A 12,552-nucleotide genomic window follows, 5' to 3' on the forward strand; every position below is an offset into this window, starting at 1 on the left:
TTTAATGAAAGGCTGTGCAGAGTTAATTGGCGGTAGCTTTAGGGATTGTTGTGTTCAGAGTGAGGCATTTTGTGTTTAAGAAAACAGCAGATCTAGAAACATCTGTGCATCACTAAAATACATTGTACACTTACAACCTTAAAGGCACAACAGTGTTTTAAATACCTGTCCTATCTCATAAAAGTCTTATTTTGATGTGTTTAGATCTGGATTCTTTACTTTGCTTTGTGGTTATCATCTAGGGCCGCAAACTCAATTATCTTTATCTGTATACAATTTTAGAAATATGAAAAGAGATTAAAACAATTTGAAAGATATGAGGAATTACACTCTCAACTTTACCAATATTTTCTAAAAAAAACCTTTCTTTTTCAGCTATTTAAAAAAAGTTACATGTCAGTTTGTAGGGGATTCATTTGAAATCACTTTCCAGCCATTTAAAGGTTACCTGTGTAACTTTCAGAAAACTCTTGTTATCAGTGACAATTAGTGAATCGCAAACTTCTACATGACTGTTGAGGCCATTTTTACCATTATGCATATATTCTCATATTCATGCCTGGTAAATGTATATGCAAGGTTGAGCCTTAATAAGCATTTAAACCAGCATATTTAAAAGTAAGGGAAAAAACGAAAGTTTCCCCCCCATTAAAGAGAGAGGAAGCTCAAATCATAATAGAACTGTCGTGTTGGGTTTTGAGTCCCTTTTGCATGGACTGTTAGGCAAATAGGCAGCTAAGCTGGACAGACTGGAGGGCTCTGCAGGAGTAATCTGCTGCTGGTGCTTCTCCAGGACAACTGATGATGGGCAGCAGCTTAGAGTTGGCAAGAAAGAAAGGGACGCAGTGGCACAGAGAGTACTGGACATGTCGGTAGTGATTACATTCTGCTTCAGAAAGGGTCAGGAGTCAGACTGAGTGTGTGCCGGCAGCTTCCTGGGCCAGGCTAACTGTATTCCCAACACATTACAATGCCATCTCCTCGTGTTGCTCAGGGCTAGTTCCGCAGCCATACTTTCACACTGTCACTGCTTCTCAATATTTGAGAATCAAATTCAGTTTGCATTCCATCGACTGCGTGCACTTGTGTAGCAGGTATTCACTGTAGACCAGAGTTGGGAGCTTAGAGCAAAGTCTGATTTCAGGAAAATAATTAAGACTTGAGCATAACTTCTACCCAAAGGTCTCTGTTGCAATAAACATGTACTCCTCTCTGGAGCATTGTAATGTAAAGAATACTGGTGCCAGTGAGACGTGTTTTCACAAGCTGTCTTTACTGTGCAACAGAAGCTAGCTGATTCAGGACTTGTGCCAGCTTCTGGGACAGGGCTTTTGGACTGCACTTTCATTGTTTTCACAGGATTAGAAGTTTTGCTTGAACTAGCCTTATCTAAAATAAGTGATTCCTCCATTTTGAATTCTTCAGTGTTATCATCTTGACAAAGCTCAGCACTGATAAGGCAGTTTGCCATTGGTCGACAGGGGGAATTTGCCTTTCAAATTGACCAATGTTTGACTTAATCTATCACAATTGAAGCCTTTGATTTTGGTGATTGAAAGTTCACAAGTTATCATTGTAGTTTTACATTACATTCAGTTATGTAGCATTATTATCCTGGTATGGCTTCTAAGTAATTTTAATTTATACAGCATAGTAGGCTTGCCGCAGTAGTCAATGTCACTGGTGTTTGAGCATGCACGGATTTCATTACATGCCTATCGCAACCACTGTTGCTGTTTCGCTTTTTTTTAATAAATACGTACCCATTTAGATCAATCATTCATTCAAGAAAAAAAACCCCGACCGGAGCAGCCAGACACAGCTGCATTGTCAAAAGTTTATTAACTGGTGGCAAAATGTCCTCCCCATGGTTTCCCTATAGCAAAAGACAGCTGGCCATGTTCTTTCTACTATTTTGCTACTTCTTCATATTCAAGTGGGGGTTTTGCATTCCATAATATATAAGCACAGGGTCCTTCATGGCAAACTAACCATGCTTCTTTCTAAATAAGATCTCTCCGGTTAAAGCAAATGTAGCACTAAGCAACATAATGAAGTCAATCATTGAATCTCTAATTGAAGCAATTTGTTTGAACATTAGTTTGGTGGGTGTTGCTTAAACAATACATATTTCAGAGTCTTAATTGCTTGTCCAATTACAGGGAAACTCAGTGATTCTCAAAATGAAATTCACATAGCGAGTACCACTTTCACATCAGTCTGAACAAACTCTAGGACGTAGGATTAGTAGGAATGTTTGAAGAAAGACTCACCATCCTCTCGAGACTTTTGAATAAACGCATCAACACCACTTTCTCCGTAGTTACCCTCAGAAGCTACAGTGGAGACATAGTTCCAGCGCATGGCTTTGACAATGTCCACCATAGCCTGGGCCTGGTAGGTGTCTGGGGGCACCACCCGTGAGAAGAAGTCATAACGGGTGTTATCACTGAGCTCCGGAGCCGTGGAGGCATAGCTCACCTGAGGGATCTATGGGAAAGGAAGAGAGAGAGAGAGAGAGATGTTACACACTGTGAAATGTATGAATAATACACTTAATTGTGTTAATTAAATGCAGATCAGCAGAAACTTTCTTGCAGTATCATGTACAAATACATGATTATAATATGACACCTAACATCTGCTGAAGTCTCAACTGCTCCTTGGCTGTTATACACCCTCTACATTCTTTCACGCTGTTGCTTTAAATAGTCCTGATTATCACAGGCTTAGCTGTAGCTAAAGTATACTTTCCACACCATTCAAGCAACACTAATCTGCTCATGAATTCACACTTGTCTCTGACATAATGTGAGATTTATTTGGTGTAGAAAAGCATGATCTGCTTCCAGAGCTGCAGTGTTCTTGTCAGAAATCACAAAGCCATTATTGTTTCATGGGGAATGCTAGAAACCCATAAATATAATCTAACCATATTGTGTTACTTAGAATAGATGGAATTAAAGTAGAAGTCAATAATATCAAGTGTTGGGGGATAACTCAGTAAGATGGGAAATAAGGAAGTCAAGCTTATTGTACTGATGGAAACTGCTTTAGATAATCCTGTGTTATTAATTAATGGTCTTTTGATAAATGTGTTTTGAAAAAACAGCTATAGGTGGAAAGTACAATTTTCAGATTTCATGCTTGTCCTAACATGCTGCTGTTATAAAAGGTTTAACTGTTCTTCTGAGGTTATTTCAGATTGATGGCTGTCATTCCCATAGCTTCTATGATACTCCTCTGGCTTCTGCAGTTTAGAAGTTAACTGACCAGATTTTATGACGTTCAGTAATGTGTTTCATGGTTTAACTTCAAATATAGACACGCTTTTTATGCTGACACAATATTTTTCATCCTGATTCTCCAGGGTTGATGAGTTTAGGCAGAAGATGAAGAAGGCAGAGTAACAGCTGCTTTAAATCGGAATAGAGTTTGACTGCATGCTGTAAGAGTCAGTGGATGAGCATCTTTTAATGTGCATGACACAGCTCGGTATTAAAGTGGACAACTTGTCCTTAAGCCCCTTCTGCCTTCTAAAGACATTTTATCCTGAGAAATCATGTATTGTTTTTACAATAAAATCACAAAACACTGAAGTGAAGTAGTGCACAAACAAAAGAAAATAATGAAAAAAAGAAAATTCTAATTTGCAGTATTACTTAGTTTTTGGAATCACGTAAACAAGTTAATTTTGAACAATGTAAACTTCACAGTCCACATGAACTTCCTTTCATTGGTCAAATTTTAAGCAAATACATCATAGAATACTTCTATCTCTATGAAAAACATTGCTATTCCAAATGAACGCAGAAGGGGCCGTCCATATCCGTATCTTAAATTGAACATAAATGAGCCTTTAGTCACATCCAACACCGACTTTTCAATAAAATTTGAATTGCACCATTTTCTTTTCAAAGATAAATAAGAGACCAAAGTAGTTGACTTTGACTGTCCCTTTTCATCTGATGGTTGACACTTGAATGAAATGCTGCTCATCCTTTCCAAATATTGTTTGTCATGGCACCTCATTTTTGCTCTGGGAATTTTGACAAATACTGTCACATTTGAGCAGGGGCATTTGGATGGATGGATAAGCTGAATGTGACACTGCAAAACACTTTGAAACCTGCAGTATGTTAGAACTTTTTGATTAATTTGCTCCAGCTCCATGGATGTAAGCCTTTTTACATGTGCTTATAAATTTGAAAATAAAACTGTTTTGGCAAAAAAAAAAAAAAGTTACCCTACTTCCAGCAATGCTAAAGTAAACTTTTCCCACCTACAGTCTTCCTTTACCAATATTTACTCCTCCAAATGCAGACAGACCGCTGTGTAAGTGATACCATCCCTTCCTCTCTCCCTCACCTCACACAGCGGAGGCCTTTGATGTGGTCAGCTGTAGCAGTGCACTGATCCTGCTACGACTGTGCTCCCTGCTTGTCGCTGAAGCCTGTGTTAGGAGCCCAGCTGTTGAATCTGTATCCTTGACCCATAGTTGCTAAGAACTCATGTAACTCCATACAGTCTTTTCTTTTTGCCACAAGGATCCTCTGGGCAAAGTCCTGAACGGTGTCTAGTGCAGAACTTGTAATGGATGGATATAAAATAAGTCCTCTTGTGTCATTTTTTTGTAATATGTTAGAGTTTTGCTTCAATGCAGGCTTGGCTTAATAGGTGGTGACTTGTTATGCAGCCTTGTTAACTCTATTCGGTCTCGAAAAAGAGATAAGGCAGAAAAAAAGACCTTGTGCATATTGCATGACAGCCTCTCGGACATAAGGCTCTCAGTTGTCCCAGTCCATCACATTGTACCGTGTCCATTCAGCATTTCTGTGTCGGTTGTCTTGTTTTGAGCTGCAGTTGCTTCTGCAAATTGCTCTGCTTCATGAGTTGTGAGCACTGAATGGCATCCATGTTGGCACTGACATGCTTCGTGCACATGTTCCTCTGGAAAGCTCTTAGAGAAAAGCACCTTGACAGTGTCTGTGGCATGTTTTGATTCTGCACCCTGCTGCCTCATGCTACGGTACAACTGACCCTCAAGTTTGCTGCTTACTTTATGTGAGCCTGGACAGGCAGAACTTCTCCTCCTTTACATCTGTGTTTCTCTCTCGGTAGCATTAAGTGTGAACTAGTTTTTTATTTTTCTCACATGTTTTGACGTCAAGAGGCAGGATCTAGCAATCTGAAACTGTTATGTGCAAAGGTGTTGAGAAGGTGTTAATTATGTTTCATTTTAGATCATCTCAGTATTCTAGCACACAGCAGCATGGTGAAAGTAGTTTTAGTCCTTTTAGTCACTTCCACCTTCAGCTCACTCCTCAATGTTGAGTGTTACATGCACTGGTATTTGTTGATTTTACAAAATCAATACAGTATGTCCTTTGGTATAAAATATTAGATGATAGTACATGTAAAAAAAATGTCTCCACCATCTTCTTCCCATGGTGCACCCATCAGCATGGTTGAAACTCCTCGCAGATGGGGTCTTCTAAAACAGATAACATACCATCAAGAATCCCTGCTGACATGGATGATTGCACCTGTTAGTTCTTCACCTGTTATCACTGTGTATTACAAAATCTGTTTCAAAAAAAGAACTGAAATGAGTAAAGAACAGAGGTTAAAATGTGTGGTGTAAATTTCAGGTCAGTTGCTGAATCTGTAGAATAGTAAAGCAGTAAGTAGCTTAGTAATTGAAAATTGGATTTAAAAAATGTTTCGGTTCAGTCAAATCATGCAATAAATAATAAGTAAATGTTATTTTTTTGAAATATCTCTCTTTTTGTGTTTTTAATTTGGTTGCTGACATGTATTGTGGGGCTACTGTGATGCGTCAAGTCCCATATCTGCCAAATAAGTGCGAGCTGCAGTGAAGCTAACCCCATGTTGTATTTTTCACCTGAGGGATTTTTCACTGCTGTAACAATCACACAATTTGAGCATTCTGTCAAGAACCAGGACAGGCAGAGCTTATCATGTTTGTGTTGGCGAGATTTCTTGCTCACTGGACTTTAGCAATTGTCCTAAAAAGTGTGCTTCCTCTAATAGAACACAGTCACTTCCTAGCATTGACTCAAGAAATTAAATTCATCAGCAAAAGCCTTTTCTGATCCCCCTATAGAGAATCAAAGGAACCAGGGATTGGGAGAAGAAATAAAGACGTGATGTGAATATGCCATATGCAGGCAAGGAGAGAATCTTGGCAGGGGTTTGAGGTATGGAAACTGCACTGTGCTGTTGAATTAAGGATGGCTCACTATACTCACAGCCAGATTCAGTGGTAAAGATTTTAGTAGGTTGTTCAAATATGTTCCAATGGCTCCATTTTAGTGATGCTGTGTGCACTTACCATCTGCTCTGGCTTAGGTTAGAGCAGCCAAGCTCCCTGTCCTCTGATGTGAGCTCTTTGTGACCCAATCACTTCATGTAGACTATACCAATACACTAGCCCCCCGACACCCTCCACCCCCTCCTGCTTTAATCTGCCCCCAATCAACCCCAACATTATCCATTTAATTGCTGAAGGGCTTGGGAAATATGCTTAATTGTTGTGATGTGAGTCTCAAGCAGATTTTTGATGCAGATCTAATGTTCAAATCACTTGCTTTAAATAACTGCCTTTTTAAAAAAATTCAATGAGCTCATTTGGCAATGAATCAATGCAGGAATAATGATGCTCATTCAAACTGTATAGGAATATTGTACATCTGTACTGTTGAGGAAGAAAAATAAAAAGCTTTCGTCAGGCTCTGGAAATGTTCTAGTAAATACTTCCTGCAAATATGTTAGCAGTATATTTTTAATCTATGATAACAGAAAGAAAAAAGTTTTGCATGAACTAACTCATGCGTTAGTTGTACTAACAGTTACCCAAGACTGTTACCATGTGCGAGGTGTTGATATTTCACCTAAAATTCTTATGAGGTAAAACAACAATTGAGACATAAAACCCAAGACCGGTGGTTTTGGTATGTGACATTTTCAGTGCATTAGATTTAACTAAAACCATGCTTTGTCCAAGAATACAACTGACTGTAAGCAGAACTCCTTCAATGAACCCCTTCATTGAACAGTTATAGTCCAATCATAACTTACTGTAGCAACTGACATGAAAAACTAACCCCTTGTGGTTGTATGCCTCCACCAACCAGTGAGGTTGCAGTTTACATCCAAACTGTCCAGACTTACATAATATATGTACTGAAAACTTTGAAGGAATTAAACTGTAAAATGAAACAATAATTGCAGTATAACACAATATACTGAATCCTAGGCTGGTTGATGATACGTTTTGCATCGTCAGATTCTTGCCACTACACAGCCCTATTTTCAAGTGGTAAATGGGCCACTAATATCACAGTAAATGCCCTATACGTTGCTACAATTGAAATCCTAACATGCTTAGCAACAGTAACTAAGAGGGCAGGGCTTAGCTAAAGGTCAGTTCTACATGACCCCATGTCTTGTCCATATCCTTAAGGGGAAACTGTACAAGTAACCCCAATTATTGTTTAGTAGCTTCTAATTTACAGAATGGTATTATTCCTGGTTTTCACATTTAGTAAGAGGCAAATGTGGTTACTGTGTTTGCTCTCATAGGAGCCCTACAGAGCCAAATGGCTGACATGCGCCGCTAGCACCTTCAGGCAAACAGTGTAGTCTTCACCATTTAATTAAGAAGCAGCTGAATATCACACTGGATGTTATCCAAGGCTGAAGCCTCCAGTAAGTGAATCCCTGCAGTGTAGATTTCCATCCATGCCCAGCAATAAGTTAAGCAATGCTCTTCCTGGCATATTGATTGATCAAACTATCATGTTAGCGAGAATTCTTTATGTGCTTTCTTATTTTCAGTTACTCAACCGTTTCAGTGTTCTTGTCATTAAGACCTTTGTTTCTGCCAAGTAAAAAAAAGGTTGCTTTCTTTATAGCTTGGCCTGACCCTGTGACTAACTGCAGAACCAATCTGCTGAGTCATACAGCGCATTGAAATCTTTCAACCCATTGTTTCTAAGATCAATATGGTGAGACCAAAGTGAACAATGCAAGCTCCACACAGATACTTGCGCCAAGGATTGAGCCGTCTCTCTGCAAGGTATCACGAAGGCTAAATTCCTTATTTCCCAGCATGCCCTGTTAACTGCTCTTTGCAAGAATCTATAATATTTCCTCTACAATAGATGAATAGCCTAGCCATAGAGAATTATTTTCAGAGGGCAGTATAAACTATCCAATAATACAAACATGCAAACCTCCACCATTTTTTTTGCAAATGTACATTGTTAGAGTGTACCAGATAAAGGATGGTTTTGATTTAGTGACAGCAATATGTAGCATTATTTACCAACAGCCAGCATTCCTGCATGGCAGAACAAGTCCATGCTTTAATCAATGATTCTGGCTTGATTATATAGATTACTGACAGATTGTATCTAACTTCACTGGTTCTATCATGACAATGTAAAGTGCAGAGTAAATGTTCAGTTCATAAATGAGTGAAATAACTTTTATATAATCATTTAAATGTTCATGTTCAGTTACTGTATTAACTTATGTGTTTATCCTCTTTCACATGTGTTTATCCTTCTCAAGAAAATGCTTCCATTCTGTTTACTCTTTGCACTTCCTGCTTTAGAGAGGTACGGAGCCTGGGAGATGTCATGGAGAGAAGAAAATAAAATTAATAATTTGTGTTCTTGAACTACTAATAAATTCTCTTGATTTAATAATAAATTCTCTTGATTTAATATTGTTTAATTTTTTTAGAGCCCCCAGCCTTACTTATACTTTGTTTTGACCCGTCCCTTGACCTCGGAAATAACTACAATACCCTCCATTCATTATCTTAAAAAATGTACAGTGTGGCCAATGTAACAATATAGTGAAAATACAGCCACTCTATTTTTTAATAAAGAGCTGATAAATAAATCGTGGGCACAGGCTTCACTGATATAAAAACATTATATCAGATGATGCTTCATTCTGATATGCATGAAAAATACGTGATGCCAACATGCATGCCCAGTCCTCTAACTTCCTGGCCATTTTGTAGCTTCTTTGGCAGATATAATGCTTGAATGTTACTTCATGTAAACAAAGTAAAGGGAATTAAAAATATATTTATTATCCAAACAGTTTTTATAGTGGGATATTTTGGGTTTAAACGAGACGTGGACATAAGCGCTCTGTCATCCATTCCACGTTCATTTATCCCAGACAAGTGTCTGTATGTGGCGAGTTGAAAATGAGAACAGGTTGGTCCCCGTTTCTCAGCAGAAAGTCCTGGGGAGCTGAGTGGACATTGGTGAAACAGACACTGCCTTACAGCCTGTGTGTCAGTATCTGACACTGACCGGGGGGGTGACAAAGCATTGGTTGGAAATCAGATAGCTGCTCACCCTGCACACTTTAATTTCCTGGAGGTTAAATACCCATGTGGGGCTCAAAGGCTCCGTGACAACACCCAGAAACGTCCTTGTCCACCTCAAAATAAGGGGAAAAGTTACAGTTACAGGCAGATGAACGCGCCTCTGCAGATACAGACACAACCACACACTAAGTAGGTCATAAGTAATGAATGAGATTAAATTAAGGTGTGACTCTGTGGCTTTGTTTTGGCAGAAAGAGAACAGGAAACTGAGCTTGAAAGGTTTCTCCCAGCAAAAACAATATTAAATCGAGAGCACAAATCACTAATTTGAGAGCTCAAATTAGTGATTTGGGAGCACAAATTTCACAGCTGAAGCAAGACCCCACTACCCTTCCAGCAGATTTAGCTCACTTGCAGCACAAAATTATCAAGAGATAGATTTGAGAGACTCTAAAGCCCCAGACAGACAGAAAATCTCAGACATTACTGATGCATTTATTATTCTCAGTGGATGGAAGCAAAACGGAGACATTAAGAGCTGTGTTAAAACACTTTGGCAATGCTCCCAGCTTTAGTTCACACTGAAAGTCCACTGACAACTCCCCCAAAGCTTGACTGTGGATGTGGATGTTTTGTGTGTGTCCAAAATCACTCCCTGTTTGCTACTTAGTGTGCTATATTTATAACCTGACTTGCCAGAAACTGCCAGAAAACATACCTGTCAGATGATTGGAAAAAATCTTTTCCATTGAGGAAAGCCTTCAGAGCCATTCTTTGCTCTTCTTTCAATAAAGAAGTACTCTCTAGTTCTGACACAATTGCAGCATCTACGCAAACCTCTTAAGGAGCTGCCATATTTGTTTTGAAAGGTGACTCTTGCATGATATTGCTACAATACAACTGCCTTACAAGGTAACTGTATTAACCCTCCACCATTTTATTTAACATCCGAAATAAGTAAAATAACTGAAGACTGCTATTCACTAACAATCCCATAGTATCACATTTGATAGATACAGACATTGCATGTTATGCAGCACTACACCATCATCAGTGATGATGCAAAATGATGATTCATTAGTATCCCAATCTCAATGTTTCTCTCACTGTAGAGCAATATATTGAGTGTCTGTTATACAGGGACTAGTAAATGAAGAAGGGATTGGATATAGCCTCAGATGCACAAAGAAACAGCTTCGGGTGAAGGTAATGAAAACCTACATGATTGGGACTGTTGGTCACCCCAATAGACTTGTATTGGATGCTCTGAAAGCCTGATGTCCTTACAGCTAGCATGATAATGAGAACTGGGTGGCAATTTGATTGTAAATAAAAACAAAATGCAATTAGATTTTTTTTAAAGTATATTTGAAACAACAAAAAGCAGAAACATGTTCACAGAGTCCATAAGAGAGCTTATCACTTCGACCCTGTTGCATTCGGATAAACTAGTGTTATTAGTGTTGTCTTTGATGCAGTACTGGAATTTGGTTTGAAGTTGTATATTTTCACAAGAAGTCGCTCATAAGATCCAGACATGCATAGAATCACACAGAGGAAGGATTCACTAAAGAATGGCCAAATAGTTACATACAACATTTCTACTGATGCGAACCACATCTCCTCTAGCTCAGTATTCAGACAAGCCAAGAAAAAAACCCATTCAATTAAACAAGCCAGTCTTAGTGGCAGGATTATTATGTATTCATAAATGTACCAAGAAACACTAAAAATAATGTGCTACATCTTTACAACTCCCTGCTTCCCTCTCCTCACACAGCCCTTGGCACTCGTGTTGTTTGGATCCATAAGTGTGACAGTCATGTCTACAGGGTACGGGTAATGGCAGATGTTCCTATGTGCTGTATATTACATAAGGAACTTTGATGAATATTCTGCCAAACTGAACTCTGTGTTATGTTTTAGAGACCATGCTATTAAAGAAACCTGTGGCTGTGGTTAATTTGTGGGCTCCGATGATTACTGAAGTAAAAGTAAAATGGCAGCTCATGTGTCCTCTGTAATTTAAGATGCAGTTGGGGGATTGTCATTATCAGTGATCTATTACTGTTTGCTTATGTATTTCATTTCACTGTTGCCCCTGCAGTTATATTTTGGGTTACAGAAATGAGGTTAAATGTGTCTTTAGTTACAACACGTGAATTTTAAATGGTAAATGGATTTTTATAGCACTTTTCTACCTTAATGGCCAAAGCACTTTACAATTTTCTTCTCATTCATCCATACCCACACACACACACACACACACACACACACACACACACACACACACACACACACACACACACACACACACACACACACACACACACACACACACACACACACACACACACACACACACACACACACACACACACACGAGTGGAGCAGCCATGCAAGGCACTGACCTGCCTATTGCCTATTGTGAGGAACTTGGGGTTCATTGTCTTCTTGCTCAAGGACTTAAATAACAACAGGCTGCTAGAAAATTCTAGATTGATCACTGAATTTGTTGATTTGGAAAACTTAAATCTGAATATGCTTATCTTTCAGGAAAACAACATGAATATGTTGGCCTTTAATGTGCTACCATTTTGCATGGAGAACAACACAAGCATGTTTGATGGTTGGAGCTTAATGAATTAATTGGGTGATGTGTACGCTCTACCTTATTTACTTTACCTTACTTTATTCTGCCCTATTTGGTTTGCATTCAGATACCAAACATCCTCACGCCTCTTCCACTTCTGTGTTCCTGATTTACAAGTTTTGCAGCTGTGAACGCACTGGATATGATATAATGTACAAACCAGTCTACACAAATGTTTTGTCATCGTTCGTTTATTCACTTGAAAACACACACACACACAGACACACACACAAACACACACACACACACACACACACACACACACACACACACACACACACACACACACACGCACACACACACACACACACACACACACAGTGCAAAACAGTAGCCAGCAGCCATTTCTGCATTGTTACGGTTTGCATAAATCTGTGTATCTCTGGAAAAAGAGAACAGACAGGCAATATTAGATAAGAATGTATTTCCCATTCTTACAGGGGTAGGCTGTGCCATTTCATTTTCCACCGTTTGTCACAAATAGGTAGCTCATTTTTCATAGTTTGCCATGGAAAAACAAAAC

The 12,552-nt window shown here is 38.9% G+C and overlaps 1 protein-coding gene across 1 annotated transcript in view; it reads right to left on the reverse strand.

The window, feature by feature from the left end:
- The window catches only part of LOC310951568 (metabotropic glutamate receptor 4-like), a 176,411-nt gene that overhangs the window by 55,263 nt on the left and 108,596 nt on the right, over positions 1–12,552 (reverse strand). The window contains exon 3 of the mRNA XM_083919858.1: positions 2,274–2,490. Within this exon, the coding sequence (XP_083775984.1) occupies positions 2,274–2,490 (217 nt within the window). The remainder of the gene's footprint in view (positions 1–2,273; positions 2,491–12,552) is intronic.

Source organism: Echiichthys vipera (genome assembly GCF_963691815.1).
Source record: "Echiichthys vipera genome assembly, chromosome: 9".
NCBI classification, from domain to species: domain Eukaryota; kingdom Metazoa; phylum Chordata; class Actinopteri; order Perciformes; family Trachinidae; genus Echiichthys; species Echiichthys vipera.